Source organism: Ursus americanus, chromosome 2 (assembly GCF_024610735.1).
Source record: "Ursus americanus isolate L20-20 chromosome 2, mUrsAme1.1.p, whole genome shotgun sequence".
NCBI classification, from domain to species: Eukaryota; Metazoa; Chordata; class Mammalia; order Carnivora; family Ursidae; genus Ursus; species Ursus americanus.
Genome location: NC_142128.1, coordinates 42,921,454 through 42,936,782, shown reverse-complemented (window position 1 = coordinate 42,936,782; position 15,329 = coordinate 42,921,454). Strand labels below are relative to the sequence as shown.

General features: G+C 60.4%; 1 protein-coding gene across 1 annotated transcript; it reads left to right on the top strand.

Annotated features, from left to right (window-relative positions):
• The first annotated feature begins 1,868 nt into the window (after positions 1-1,868).
• On the top strand, positions 1,869-11,168 carry LOC123783646 (ETS translocation variant 3-like protein). The gene is made up of 5 exons (XM_045784512.2): positions 1,869-4,405; positions 4,507-4,744; positions 4,992-5,181; positions 5,519-5,639; positions 8,105-11,168. Exons 1-5 carry the CDS (start codon positions 4,345-4,347, stop codon positions 8,572-8,574), a joined length of 1,080 nt encoding a protein of 359 aa, XP_045640468.1. The 5' UTR covers positions 1,869-4,344; the 3' UTR covers positions 8,575-11,168.
• Positions 11,169-15,329: the final 4,161 nt, after the last annotated feature.

Genomic DNA, 15,329 nt, shown 5'->3' with positions numbered 1-15,329 from the left:
CAGCAAGGAGGGGCGTCTCTCCCTGTTGGGGCACCAGCAGGAAGAGCTGATGTTCCAGGGGAGAGATAGGGGTCAGCTGGTGGAGAGTCAAGAAGGGCTCCCTGGGCTTGGGGACCTGGCAGGAGGGACAAGATGCCCTGGGGGCCCCGGGAAGAAAGCACTTCTAGCCCTGCCCCTCCCCCCAACTCCCCAGGGGAAGACGTGGTTAGCTTGGCCCTCCCCAGGCCCCCCCCCCCCCCGGTCCCCTCACACTCCTACCTAAGTAGCTTTAGCTAATAGCATTAAGGGAGGTCTCAAGACTACCTCCTCTCCACTTGGGACTGAGATCAAGGGGACAGACCAGAGGCTTCTAATCAGATTGGGGATTTGGTGGAGGGGTGGGGGTGCGCAGTTTGCTCAGTGCTGACCGGCATAACCCCCGCCCCCCACCCGGAGGCTGTCGTCTCTGTGTTTCCACTGTTCCCCTCTGAACTGGTCTCTGCGCTGCGACCCTTCCGTCCTGGCTTGTGTCCACTGCTGGCTCTCGGTCACGGTCACCGCCCCCAGCATGGCAGGCCCGCTGCTCTCCCGCTGAATCGGTCAGGGACTCATGAGAGGACCCAGTGGAGGCCCATTGACCAGACGGTGCGGTCCGTCCAGGCCGGACCCTTAGGGGCCAACAACAAAGTCACCTTTGAGGCGAGTTTTGCTTTTCAGATGGGTAGGCAGCATCGGTCTTGAACTCGCAACTCTCTTTTTCTCTGAGTGTGTCCCCGTCTTTCTCATCCCCCGCCCCCCATCTGACTGTGGGTCGCCAGGCTTCACAGCTTAGCTGAGACCGGAGAGGCTCCTCCAGGGCCCAGGGCCCCACTGCCCGCTCTGCTTCACGGCTTCGGCCTCAGCTCCTCTGCCCCATTGATCACAGCTCAGAGCGCGGAGTCAGACCAGTTCCCAGACGGCCGGCTCGGCCACCTGCCCTGGGATCTCGGGCAAGTCTCCCACTCTTTGGAGTCTCGATTTCCAACGCTTGTCAAATGGGGATGTGAATGGCCTCGTCGGGGGGTTATGGTGAAGATTCATGCAGTAGCATCAGGGAAAACGTCAAGCCCCGTCCCGGGGCGGGATAGGGGCCCAATTCATACTGACTCAACTCTCAGAAAGATAAGATCTGCCTGGGACATTTCCTTTAGCTCCAAGCCCTGGCGTAGGGCTTCCTCTCTCTTGTTGCCAGCATTCTCTATGCTGCTTTATTAACTCGCGACCTAAAACCTACATGTGTTGTAATGAGCCCTTGCGCCGGCCAAGGAGACTGCTGGAAGTCCCAGTGAGCAGAACGCTGTGGCACTGCTACAGCCCTTCTGACAACACAAAGTGCTTCTGAGCAGCCACGCTGACCATCCCGGACTGGGTTAGGACCCTTTTTGATGGACAGCTCTCCAGGCCGGCCCTCTCAGACCCCGCGGTAGCCCGGAGCTGTAGGGGCTTCCAGAGCCTGGCCTGTCCCCCAAGCCCTGCTGGGCTCACAACACCAGAGGGAGGAAGCTGGGGGCCTGGGGTGGAGGGTTGAGGGACACAGCGGGGTGCCTCCCCCCAGGCTCGGGGGCCTTACCACCAGAGCCTGGGGTAAAATGGAACCCAAGAGCAAAGGGAGAGCCTGTCTGAGGGTGGGTTGGCTCCTTGGGGCTCCAGCACAAAAGCAGGGGCTTGAGGGGAAACGTTGGGCAGGACTCGCCAGCAGTGAGGACGTCCACATCCAGGCGACAAGCTCCTCAAAGACTTGGGGGTCCAAGAGGGACTCCCACAAACACGGGGGAGGCCGGGAAATGGGGAGGGGCAGGGAGGGGGGCTTGACCTCCACTACTGATGCCACTCTGGTTTTTGTATTTGGGCTTTTTCCCTTTGGGGGCCAGACAGGGGGTGTTGGTAGCCTACCTGGGTGGAAGAATATTATAAATCTTGAATTAAGGTCTTTCTTTGTGCTCTTTCACTTAAGAGCTGTGTGGCCTTAGAGAAGTTCCTTAACTCCTCTGAGCTCCATCTCCTCGGATACTCCCAGTGAGGTTTCTGGGCATGTCAGTTCCTGGGCGGGGTGCTGGGCATACTGAGGGTCTGCTCCACAGGGGGTTCATCATTCTCTCTCTCTCTTTTTTTTTTTTAAGATTTTATTCATTTATTTGAGAGAGAGAGAGCATGAGCAGGAGGAGGGGCAGAGGGAGAGGGAGAAGCAGGCTCCCCGCTGAGCAGGGATCCCCATGTGGGACTTGATCCCGGGACCCTGGGACCTGAGCCAAAAGCAGACGCTTCACCAGCTGAGCCCCCCAGGCCCCCTATCATTCTCCTCCTGCCAGATCCTCCAGACCAGAAGACCCCATCAGACCCAGCAGCACAGGGGCAGCTGTAGGAATTCCACCAGCTCCTCCACGGAACAATCTTCCCTTGGGAACTCTCACCTCCGCACCCCTCCCTGAGCCCCCCCCAAATCTCCCAACCCATTTCCTAAGGTGAGGTGGGAAGGACCCCAACCCACTTGAGGTTAGACAGGAGGAACTTCCCAATGGACGAGGCAGGAAAGGAAGGTGGGAGAGGGGTGGGGGCGACTGCTTCAGGGGAGGAAAGGAAAGGGGAGGTTCCAGAATGTCAGCTGGCAGAGGGATGGGTGAGGAAACCTACTCCCACAGACTCCAAGTGGGCGTGGACCCGCTCGCAGCTCAGCCACCTTAGTTCCCGGGGCTGCCTTCTCCTCAGGCTGGACTGGGGATCCCCAGAAGCATCTGCCCCCAGGAGCTGTGGGTTTGTCAGTCGACCCCCGGGAGCCAAGCCCCCCTGCGAAAGGAAGAGCGGGAGACCCGCTGACCTCTGGGGTGGGGGCCCAGGAGGGGAGGGCAGGGAGGGTCCTGCGGCCGAGGTGTCTGAGATCCGGAGCCGTCCTGACTCCCCTTCTGCTCTGTCGCCCCGGTTCTTGCTACTCACAGCAGGATCCACAGACCCAGGAGCTTGTTAGAAAGGCAGAGTCACAGGCACCCCCAATCCCACGGCATCAGAATCTGCCTTGTGGAGAGATTCTCAGGGGATCCTTAGGCCCAGTAGGGTTTGAGAACCACTGCCCTAGACAGCGGCCTGTAAGCCTTCAGGACCACACGCGTGAGCAGGGGCCGCGCTAGGAGTGGAGGTCGGTGGCTAAGCGCCGTGCGTCAGGTGGCTCTGCCGTCTGGAAAGCGAGGCGGCTAGTCCAGACAAGCCCTCACATGCCCTCCGCGCCTGCCGGCCTGTAAGTTCTGGCTGAGAGCAGCGCTCACCTCAGCCTGACTTCGCCCGAACTGGAAACCCAGAGTCAGGTCACGTAAGCCGGTGCCGGGGGCACACGTGTCCTGCCCATGCAGGGACCGTCCACACCAGGAGGGGCCCCACACCCTGCGCCCCCCCACGCTCCCTGGGTGCTCTGCTCTCAGTGACAGTGGGAGCCGGTCTGGAGGCTGTAGGACGGAGACATCCCCCCTTTGCCTGCCTCAGGCAAGCTCATGCCGTGGGGCTCACTCCCCAGCCTCCTCCCCATCTCACCGCTGGCCGCCACCACGCCTCCCGCCACACTGGGGACAGGCAAGATCCCACCTTCCGAGCGCCCAGGGTTCAGTAAGTCAGCGAATACTTACAGAGCACCTGCGAGTCGGAGGCCGGTGCTGGGCTGGCCTCGGGGTGGGGGCCGGCCGTGAACCAGGCAGCGGGGTTCCCGACGGCGCCGAGCCGCCGCTCTGAGGGGAAGACAGGTATTAAACACGGGAAGGCGCCGTTGATAACTTCCTTACCCCTCGCGGATGCTCTTGCCAGTCGCTTCTCGAACACACACACACACACACACACACACACCCCGTGTGCGGGGCACGGCAGGCACGGCAGGCCCCCGGCTGACCGGCTGAGAAAGACGATCCCGGCTCTCCCCAGACCCGCACCGGAGCCACAGAGCTACGGGTTCGCGCACCTGCTCGAGGTTTACCAAGAGCCAACGATTAATTACATTTTCTCTTGTCTTCTCTTGGGAAAAACTCCAATCCTGTTAAGCCCTGAGTGGAGAGCTCATTCTGTCGAATCCCCCCACGGGGGCAGGATCTAGGACGCCCTGCATTCCTCTCCGGCCCTGTAGGTGCTCGGCCCCAAGCCCTGGGCCTGAGGAGACCCCAGGAGGGCCAGGCCGCTGGGTGCGGTGCGGTGCGGTGGGGGAGCTCCCTGCCGCAGCCGACGGCCCTGCCTCGGGCCCCCTTTCGCCCCTCGAGTCTCCCGCTTCTCTTTCCTTCTTTCTTTGCCTCCCGCCTCAGCAGTGCCCACCGCCCACAAGGCCCAGGCGCGGCCCTCGCTGCCCCCGAGCAGAGCATGCAGTGCGGCTGCGTGGCCGAGGGCGCCCCTGCCGTCCCGGGCAGCCCCTGGATCTCAGGTGAGCCTCTGCCAGGCACCCCCCCGCCTCGCTGCAGGGGGGCGGCCGGGAGGTGGGGGAGCCTCCAGCAGCAGAGGCGCACTCACGGCCCCTCCCCCCAGGCGTGGCCTTCCCGGACTGGGCCTACAAAGCCGAGTCGTCGCCGGGCTCCCGGCAGATCCAGCTGTGGCACTTCATCCTGGAACTGCTGCAGAAGGAAGAGTTCCGCCATGTCATCGCCTGGCAGCAGGGAGAGTACGGGGAGTTTGTCATCAAGGATCCCGATGAGGTGGCCCGCCTCTGGGGCCGCAGGAAGTGCAAACCCCAGATGAACTACGACAAGCTGAGCCGAGCCCTCAGGTGAGAAGGGGCAGCGGGGGGGGGGGGGGGGGGGCGGAGGGGCTGGAGGGGTCAGGGTTCAGAGTCGGGGCTGTGGTTGCCGGCACCCCTGCCCCCCAAGGCTTGGGAGAGACTCGCCAGTGTGCTGGGGTACCCGGTGCTTCTGCAGACACAGCTGGGGTTCGCCTCACTGGCCTGGGGGGCAGGGCCACTGGCCCCTTCGCTGCCCCCGGGGCCAACTCCGCGCTCCCACCTGCCGACTCTGCAGATATTACTACAGTAAGAGGATCCTGCACAAGACCAAAGGCAAAAGGTTCACCTACCAGTTCAACTTCGGCAGGCTGATCGTCGTCAGCTATCCTCTGTGGGGGGTGCGGGCCCCGCCTCCCCCCCACTTGCTGCTGGGGGCCCCCGCCCTCTTTCGGCCAGCCGTGCTGCCCATGGGCATGCCCAGTGAGGTAGGCGTGACGGCAGCCCCGCCCCCCCCCCCCCCCCGCCCCGTGCCTCGGCTGTCAGCTGCCACCTTCTCTCCCCTTGCCTTCTAGTCCCTGAGTGCCCAGGGGCAGGGGTGGCGCCCTGAATCACGCACCTGGGGGCGAGGGCGGCTCCTTCCTTGCTGGCTCACTCCTTTAGCGGTGGGGTTCTCAGAGGAGGCCCCTGGGCGCGCGGGCGGTGGACATTTAACAACCATTCTGAGACTATTCCATTGTGTTAACGAGTCGTTGGCACAGTGTGAATTGGGGAACGGAGGCCGGCAGAGCCCGTCCCACCCCAGCCCTGCTTCTCACCCCCCAGCTCCTGCACAGCGTGCTGCTTGCCCAGCGGGCCACAGTGGAGCAACTGGCTGGACACCAGACCACCCAAGGGCTGCCAGAAGCCACTGAGGACAAGAAGGGGAGCGGCAGCGGCGCCCCCCGTGAGTGCCTGGGACTGGGCAGGGCCAGGCGAATCTGAAGCAGAGGAGAGGAGGCCCGCCCTGCGGAGCGCACGGAGGGAGGCTGGAGATAAGGGATAGAACACACCATTCATCCTTCCACAAACCGAGCGCCAGCCACTCCCCAGGTGTGAGGGTTCGGACAGTAGGTGGCCGGTGCAGAGACTCAGGGAAGCGCCAGGTGCTCCGGGAACGCAGAGGAGCGGGCGTCCCGCAGGAGGCCAACCCCCAGGGCAGACGGAGCAGGTGCAGAAGGTGCCCAGGCAGAGGGAGGAGCGTTGGTACAGCAGAGAGCTGTGCCCATTGCAGCAAAGCTGAAGGACCCCCGGGGGCTTGCCATGCTCCAAGACAAAGGGATGCCATGGGCATGGGGTTGGGGGGGGGTCGCAGACGAAGCTGGCAAAGCAGCTGGTGTCCTGTCTCGGACGCTCGGAGCCACGCCAACGGGTCAGACTCTACCCCGTGGGCAGGAGGCACCCAGGAGGGACAGGCACGTTGAGATTTTCATCTCAGAAAGATGACTTGGGTTGTATGTAGAATTGGGGTTGGAGGAGGCCTGGGAGGATCATCTAGGCAGAAGCTGATGGGACCGGAACCAAGGCACGGGTACCAGGTGGAGAAGGAGGCCGAAAAGAAGAGAACAGTGTGTGCAAAGGCCCTGGGGCAGGAAAGAGGTTCTGGGAAAGACCAGCGTGGCAGCACTGGCAATCCCCGGGGGAGACTGTGGAAATGTAGGCAGAGGCCAGCTCTCCCAGGGCTGTAAACAGGGAGGTGACAAAATCAGATTCTCTGTGAGGAAGATCACAGAGACCCTTGAGCAGCCCGAGGCTTTATACTGAGGTCCCAGACCTACCCCACGTCTCCTGGCAATTTCATGCAATAAAGACCCTTGGCCTTAGCCCTACCCCAGTGCAGGCAGCTGGGGGCCCAGACGGGCCTGGCTCTGCACCCCAGAACGTGCTGAGGCTGTGGGTGTGGGCAGCCCAGGGCGCGCCGGGACTCGCATGGCCACCGGCCTGCCCCTGGAGCAAGACAGAGCCTGCACAGCACCTCAGCTCTTCCAGCCCCACCCCCCGTCCTGGCCCTGGGGATGCCTCAGGCACACAGCTTTCTCCTGGGGAAAACAGTGTCCCTGGCGAGCCCCAGCTTGGCGTGAGCCCTGCGCACCTCCCTGCCCTCTGCGGGCACACGCACAATGCCCTGCCTGGCTCAGGTCACCAGAGGCTGGTGGCAGCCACAGGCCCCACTTCTGGACTGCGCTTCCAGAAGGCTCGAGCAGCCCCTCCCTGCCACCTCCACTCAGGGCCTCGGTGCCAGGAGAGGACGCTGCTTCCAGGAGGGAGAGTGGCTGGGGCTGTGGAAGCAGAGGCGGCAGGCGCGGGGCTGGTGCAGGGAAGCGAGGGAGAGGGGGACGCAGGCTTAGAACCGGCTCCTCCGCACGCTGCCCGGGCGGACGCAGCCGCAGACACAGTGGGGGCCCAGCCCCCTGGGAGGACCTGAGGAGAACGGTGACCCCGTGACCCGGGCAGGGTGCAGCTTTCCCGTACAGGACCGTGTCTTCTGTTTTACCCTTCAGAGCTCCGACTTCAGAAACAGTGGTCCTCTCCAATGTGCCGGGCGTGTGTGAAGTCGTAACTAATGTGCTTTTCCAGTTTCTATCAACTCCAGCCGCCGCCCCCCCCCCCCCCCCCCCGCCGATGTGCTCACCCTGCTCTTCCACTTGCATGAGGTGGCCTTGCTCAGGAAGGACCTGCAGGGATTGGAGTTGGGCCCTTTGAAATATAGACAGTGGTGTGAGCTTCTACGGCTCACCCCGAGATGCGGGCCAGGGCTGGGCACCCCGTAGCGGGATGCCCGCAGAGCAGGTCTGGAGGAGGGGAGGAGAGGAGGAGGCTCCTGGGGGAGCAGAGGCAGCCGGAGAAGGGCGAGGCTGGGCCCCCACGAGTTCCAGGCAGAGGGGCCCGTGCAGGTGAGGAGAACAGCAAGGAGGCCAGGGCCCCAAGCTAGAGCCTCAGCCCTCGGCTCCAGGCCAGACGAAGCGAGGACAGGACTCACGGAGTTTCGGCAAAGAATGTCTCCCTCTAAGTCGGTCCACACACTGTACTGAGCTCCGAGGAAGCGCCAGGCGGGGCCGGGGCAGGGGAGAGCCAAGCGGGCAGGGCTCCGGTCCCCTCAGAGCTGGAGACACAACCACACAAATGCCCTGGCTCGAACGGGGCCAAGGGCCCCCAGGAGAGGCGCAGGGGCCACGAGGGGCACACCCAGGCTTCCCCCAGGAAATAGACTCGAAGCAAAGGAAACAGGAAGGTGCACAGTGGGAAGAGGAAGTTTCCAGCAAGAAGACAAGGAAATGGGAAGTGGGTGGAGATGCGGGGCATCCCTCCTGATCCCTTCTCTCTCTCTCTCTCTCTCTCTCTCTCTCTCTCTCTCTCTCTCTCTCTCTCCAGGCCTTAGCTCTCTCCCAGCCGCCTGCCAGCTTGGCCCTTGCTGCCTTCTGGGGAGCCCCCAAGACAAGCTGCCCAGTCTTGCCTCCTTCACCCCTCCCCTCCTGCCCTCCAACTGGACCTGCCTCTCAGGGCCCTTCCTGCCCTCTGTCCCCCCAGAGCAGCAGTTCCCAGGGTCCTCCAAGCCAGACACGGTGCTCCCAGGGCCCAGGTGCCCCCCAGTGACCCGCCCCTTTCCGGGGCTCCCCCTGTTGGCTGGGCTGGGACAGGGGGCTGGCGAGAGGCTCCGGCTCTGGCCCCTGAGGCCCCAGGGGCTGGAGGTGAAGCCCTATCCCATGATGGGGGCAAAGGGACACCTGGATCCCAGGGAGGGCTTCTCCTCGGAGATTCATGGACCCAAAACTAGGGACAAAAGCCCTGTGTCCCCCCAGCTGGAGAACTTCAAGGCAGTGTGGCCCTTGGATCCTCCTTAGGTGGGGAGAAGATGGGAGGTGGGAGTCCCCCAAACTCCATCCCTCCTCTTGTCCACTTCCTTTCTGGCTTTGCGCCTTGCCCAGCCTGGAAACGGGTTTAAATTACAGGAAGCTTTGAAGGGGTGGAGTTGGACAAAAGGGGTAGGGGGCATTGCAGGGGTGGAGAAGACTGAGGCAGGGGGCCCCCTCCCCTCCCACCGAATTGTTAATCAGATTAATTAAGGAGACATTCTTAATCTCCACTTTCTTTGAGGGAGCCAAGCACCCCACAGCTGCCCACATGAGGGAAAAAGTGGGCATCTGGGTTGGGGGGTCAGGATTTGGTGTGCCCCTGAGTGTCAGGCCCAGACCCCTCCTCCAGGCCACGGCCCCAGTCTCTGTCCGGCCCTCCATGCGCTTCTCCATCAGCCCTGGGAGCTCCTGCCCGCGCAGACATGTCCTTCCATCATCATCCCCCCGAGACCCGAGGGCCTGGGGCAGGGAGGCACTGGCCTCAGTTCTGTGATCGTGCCCTGCAGACCGTGAATAAACGCCCTTGGCAATCTGCCCTCCTGGCTGACCACCCCTGCTGCATCCTGGTTCCCGCCACCCTGATCTGGTGCGGGGCTAAACGCCACCCAAAGTTCTCATGCATGGGAGGGGGCGTGGGGCGGAGAAAGGGGCCGCCATCATCCCCCCCAGAGCAAGAGGCTGAAGGAAACCGTGGCGAGGAGCCACCCCAGCCAGTGGAAGGAACCTGAGCGCATAGCAGGGCCTTCTCAGAACCACCCTCAAATCCCGGCGTGGACCCCTGAGCAGAGTCAAAGGGGCCTGGGTGAAGGAGGGCCACGGCAGGGTCCCCTTGCTCTCTCCCAGGTCCTCAGAATGACAAGCTGATGGAAGCCTCAGGTGGCTAGGGGAGGGGGACACGGGAGAGAGGGGCTTTTGCTCAACAAGGGACAAGCCAACAGGACAGAATGTTCTAGGAGCCAAGGCGAGCAAACCTGATTGCTCTCCTGTCTCTAGGCTGCCAATGACAGGTTTAGGACCTGTCTCCACTTCCTTTCTAGGATGTGGAGTGGGAACTAGGGGGGCACAGAGGGTCCCAGTCCCTCGTCCAAGGAGTGTGCTTCCTGCGGGGTGGGGGGTGCACTTTGCTTTCTGCTGCCTCCCTGTGCTTCTTTGTGGCAGATGTGTGGGGAAGGAGAGGGAGCGCCCCAGAGCGGCTCGGGGTCAGGCCCTCACCCCACAGAGGCTGAGATGGGCAGGGAGCCCAGCCCCTGGGCTGGCAGGCCGGGTACAGGCTGAGAGCGCCAGCTCCACCTCCCTGCCCGAGACGTCTCCTTCCCAGGAGATGTCAGGGGCTTCGTGGAAACTGCTTCTCCTAGCTCCCAAAGCCCAGGCCTGTCGCCAGCCCCGTCGGAAGGAGGCGCCCCCAGGCCGGGGCGTCCCCTCACCCTGCCCAGGCTGGGAGACAGAGAGCTAGGGTTGTTCCTCCAGCACAGGGAACTGGCTCGCACTGTCAGGGGGCCTGGGTGCTGTTCAGAGAGCCAACCCCACGGACAGGGTCCCATACTGGGGACCCCGTGTGCCCCCTGCCTTACCTGCCCCTTCTCTGACCCCCGCGTTTCAGGCAATGAGCACTGTTCGTCAGTCAGTATCTAGAAGTTCCCTTTGGGGGAGGTGAACCGGGACGGGTCGGCTCCAGGAGACATACCCTGCCGGGGTCGTGCTCTCCGTTTTCCTAAAGCGGTTTCTCAGCCTTGGCACTGTCGCCGTCTGGGGCATCATCACACCCTGTGGTGGGAGCCGTCCCGTGCGTTCCGGGATGATCAGTGCATCCGTCCCTGGCCTCCAGACGCCAGCAGCAGCCCCCCCCCGGCAGACGCTGTGAACTGTCCCTAGGGGGAGGAAATTGTCCCTGGCTGGGAATCACTCAAGCAGAGGGTGGCCTCAGCAAGTCCAGATGGGCTCCCCAGCACAGACAGCCACAGGGGTTCCCCTTCATGAGAGTGCCCTCTGGTGGCCAGAGCTTCCACCTGCGACACGCACGCTCCCAGGGGGACCGGCAGGCGGGCACAGCCCAGGGAGGGGGCTAGGCTTGAGGCCAAGGGTGATGGGCGCCCTGGAGTCTTCTCAGCTTAGGAAGGGAGTTTCAGGATAAAAACACTTTATGAAACCGTCCCATTTCCAACCCCCTTTGCAAATGACAGACAAGCCACCCAAGGGTCTGCAGGTGTCATGTGACCACAGATGGCCGGTTACCAGCTCCTCTGGGACAGTCGGGTGCAGCCATCAACCCCGACATCACATGCTCTGGCTGCCTGTGGCCGTCAGCCTCTCCTGGGAGAGCGCAGAGTGGGTACCCAGCATCTTCCAGGAGCAGGGGAGCCAGGAGAAGACTCGCCAAGTCAGCGCCCTGACCAGCCCTGCTCCCGGGCTCTGTCACACCAAAGACAGGGACACTCGTGGGTTCCAGCAGAGTTTGAGGAAGCCACGTACACAGCTCCACGAACTTGAGACCCGAGGGAGGCAGAGGGACCGTGTGATCGTGGCCCACAGAGGGGAAGAGCCTTGTCCAAAGTCACAGGTGAAACGGAAGCTCCCCAGCTATCCCATCTCACCACAATCACGTGGACTGAGAGCTTAAGAGGCCCTCAAATTCCATAGAAATAAGAGCATATTACATATCGAGAGGGAAATTTTCCGTTATTCCCGTGTGACTTGTGATATGACTGCGGTAGCAGCCATTTCACTGTCTGCGTGCGTTTGGGCGCCTGATGACATCGGCTTGGGCTGCCGTCTGACAGCCTGAGGTCAGTAATGGCGTGTCCCCCACGCAGCCGGGATTCCCGGGGTGGCGCGGCACACGCTCCTTACAGGGAAGGTGTTTGTCAGTAGAACCTGGATGCACGTGTGCCAGAGGCCTTGGGATTTAAAAACAAGAGCACGTGGTTTGCTGGCCTGAATTGTGGGTGGCAGTGAGGACCATCCCTCCCCTCTCCCTTCTTTGTCCCCAAATGAGGACCCTGCCCAAGAGGGGAGAAGAAAATTCCAGAACCATGTATGTGTTACACACACACACACACACACACACACACACACACACACACACTAATTCAGAGAACCTTTCTTAAATGCCTGGTATGTGCTGCCAGGCACTGGGGTTCAAGGGACCACCCTTGAGATGCTTCGCAGTGAGGTGTCCGAGCCATGGTCGCCAGCAGCCGGCAGAGCAGGTGACCCCGGCAGGGCCGCGGGCTCTGAGCGCGTGCGGAGCACTGGAGTGGCATGCTTTCGGCATCATGTCCAACACCGAACTTAAAGACACGTTTTGTTTAGTGATCAACCTACTTTAAAATACCCGAAAGGAAATCTTAAGAAGGCATTTCTAATCCCCACATGCAAACAGCCAGGCAATACATGCCAACTGTTATCAAAGTTATCAAAACACACACAGTTCCGTGACCACTTTCCTCGTGGGGTGTTACTTTGCCAACACTGCGCCGAGCGTGGAGAGTGGACGTGGGCCCTCAGACCGCGTTGGAATGTTCGGGCATGCTGATGCAGCCTGTACTTGACCATCAGCCTCTCGCTGGCCTTCTGGGTTGTTTCTGGTTATTTGCTTTGTAAATACAATGGTTTCAAAACCTTTGTCCGAAGTTATCCTCTGTTTTCTTTTTTTGAATTAATTCCTTGAGACACATCCTCAGGGAAATTACTGGCTCAAAAATCACATTTTATTTGTTTATTTTTAAAGATTTTATTTATTTGACAGACAGATCATAAGCAGAGGGAAGAGGGAGAGGGAGAAGCAAGCTCCCCGCTGAGCAGAGAGCCCAACATGGGGCTCGATCCCTGGACCCTGAGATCATGACCTGAGCCGAAGGCAGATGCTCCACTGGCTGAGCCCCCCCAGGCGCCCCCAAAATCACATTTTAATGGCTGTGGACATATATTGCCCAGCTGTCCTCAGAAAGATTATAATATTGTAAAAAGCCACATTTACAGGCCACTCACCCTGAACCAGCCACGTCGGTACGTGCTTCGCACACATCGGCTCATCCCAGGTTACGGATGAGGACTTCGGGCACAGAGAGGGAAACCACCCGCTCAGGGCCACGGTCCCGGCAAGTGGCCGAGCCGGGGTGCAGACCGGCAGCCGGCTCCGAGGCCCCGCAGATGGTGTCAACAGCAGGGAAGTGGTTGTCCCTGAGCCTCGCCCCCCGCCCCGCTCACCTTGCCCGTCTTTAGTAAACAGTGAGGCCACTGGGCGTCGTTATGCTTGCTTGCCTGTTCTAATCCTCACGCCCCTGTTTTAAGACTGGGAACAAGGACTACCTCACTCATACGATATTTGAAAATATCTTAGGGGCTCCTGACTGGCTTAGTCTGTGCAACTTGATCTCGGGATTGTGAGTTCGAGCCCCACGCTGGGCATGGAGATTGCTTAAATAAATAAACTTTTTTAAAAAATCTCAAAAAAAATAAAAAGAAGTAAAAGATATTTTAAATTCATATATGGCCAAGTAAGGACAGAGAGAGGAAATAGAAGTAGGTAAAGAAAGAGAGAGCAGGGGCGCCTGGGTGGCTCAGTCGGTTAAGTGTCCAACTCTTGATCTCAGCTCAGGTCTGGATCTCAGGGTCTTGAGTTCAATCCCCCTATGGGCTCCGTACTGGGTGTGGAGCCTACTTTATTTTTTTGATTATTTTTTATTTTTTATAAGAACTTGAGTTGATTTTCAGCATTGTCCATTGTAATCTGTCCAGAAAACCCACTGAACCGTTCTTTTTTTTTTAAGATTTTATTTATTTATTTGACAGAAAGAGAGCACAAGCAGGGGAACAGCAGGCAGAGGGACAAGCAGGCTCCCCGCAGAGCAGGGAGCCCAATGTGAGGCTCGATCCCAGGACCCCGGGGTCATGACCTGAGCCGAAGGCAGACACTAACCAACAGAGCCACCCAGGCGCCCCTGGAGCCTACTTTAAAAAAGAGACAGACAGACAGACAGACAGAAAGCAAAAAAGCTCTTCAGAAGGCTTTGAGAAAAAAGGGGAAGAACACATTCCAGGCTAGGCGTCGCTTACCTCATTTACTGTTAAAAAGGTAAATTAAATTATTTCCATTAAGACACGCCCCCCACTTGGACTGAGAGCTGGTATTTCCATTCCAAGTGTTCATCCATAGCTAATGGATACACTTTGTCCCCGTTTCCCTGCTCCATCCTTCAGCTCTGGCTCAGAGCAGTCAGGCCACCCTGGCCTCCTGGTCCCCGAAGGGCTCAGGGCTCGGCCCAGGAAGCCACCGTACAAATCTCAGTGGCTGAGACCTCGCCTTGGGCCAGAGGTTTTCCTCCCAAGCAGCACAGCACCGCAGACCACCGCCGGCACTTGGAGGTGAAGCCCAGGACACCAATGGCCTCCAGTTAAGGTTTCCAGGTCCCCAAGCAGCAGGTGTCCTGAATCGCGAGGAACAGAGAAGCTGTGTGCCATCCATCCGTCACAGTCACATGTTCTGGTCACAGGCTGGGGCTGATGGAGAAATCCGCTCCCCCCCCCCCCCCGTCCCCCACAGGACCTGGTGTTGCCACATAGCCCTCACCGCCCCACCTCCCCGAGCTCCCAGGCTGGCCGGTAGATCTGCTGAAATCCTCCCTCTCACTCCCATCCCACCGCTTCCTCCTGGTGGTCCCCCCACTTCCCAGCAGGGCTCCGCTCCCGGCTGGGTCTCTCCTCCAGTCCTGGGGGGGGGCTGCCTCCCCAGCAACGCAGACGGCCCCCACCAGATGAGGAAGGTCAGGCAGTGTCCCCTCTCCTGCCAACTCCACCTAAGTGACTGGAGCCGCACCTGAGAAGCCAGTAGTTGAGGGGTCCACGGCCGCGTCGGGACTCGGGACTCGGGAGGGGGCGGTGCTGTGATTTTCCGCGACTTTCGTATTACTGGATCCAGTGACGACACTGCGGTCCTTATCTTGTCCAGCCTCTCCCTGCATGCACCGTTGTTGACCACCTTTGTTCCAGCCCTCCAGGTCTCCCATCCCTAAGATGTGACATTTCAAACTCTGTTCCAGGGTCCCCTCTGCACCGCCATCCCCAGGGCGGCAGACCCACAGCTCTGCTCCCCTGCACCTGCTTCCTGGGGCGCCTCAGTTCTGTCCTCTCGTGGCCCCGACCGCTGCCTACATGCTGACCCAGCCACGTCTGCACGGCCGGCCCTCACCTCCGCCCTGGGCTCCAGGCTCCTCGGTCCGACTGCCCGCTGAGCATCTCTGCTGGGGCGGACCGTGTGCACGCGCCCCTCGGACCGTCCTGCCCCAGTGAGGCTCTGTGTCTCCACGCCCGGGCCGCCCCTCGCTCCCCTTTCCTTTCTGGGTCTTGCTTTAGTTAACGACACCACAAAATAACCACTTCCACCCAAGGAGAAGCTCAGGGGTCAGGCGCTCACCTCCTACACCCCATCCGTCACCAACTCTACCAGTTTCACCTCCTCAGCATTTCTCGAATCTACACTTTTCTGGACAACCGTATGCTGACCTTCGTTAGGCCTTCACCAGCCTGCACAGAGACCACCCTCCATATTCCATACGTTTCTGTTTAAAATGCCGATCTGATCATGTGATGTCAAACCGTTCGGTGGCTCCCCTGAAAGGACAAACAGTCCTCTGTGCCCCCAGTGACGGTAATTTATTTGTACAATAGTGTCATTTAAAGAGAGACCTAAACCTAGGTATAAATATGTATTCATGGCACATCGAACTATAAAAGCAGTGGCAATT

What these genes read in the sequence shown, in the direction of transcription:
- LOC123783646 (XM_045784512.2), top strand. Translation starts at nt 4,345, where the DNA reads ATGCAGTGCGGCTGCGTGGCCGAGGGCGCCCCTGCCGTCCCGGGCAGC. An exon ending in CCATGGGCATGCCCAGTGAG is followed by an intron (nt 5,182 to 5,518) that starts GTAGGCGTGACG and finishes CTCACCCCCCAG; the next exon opens with CTCCTGCACAGCGTGCTGCT. An exon ending in GAGCGGCAGCGGCGCCCCCC is followed by an intron (nt 5,640 to 8,104) that starts GTGAGTGCCTGG and finishes CTCTCTCTCCAG; the next exon opens with GCCTTAGCTCTCTCCCAGCC.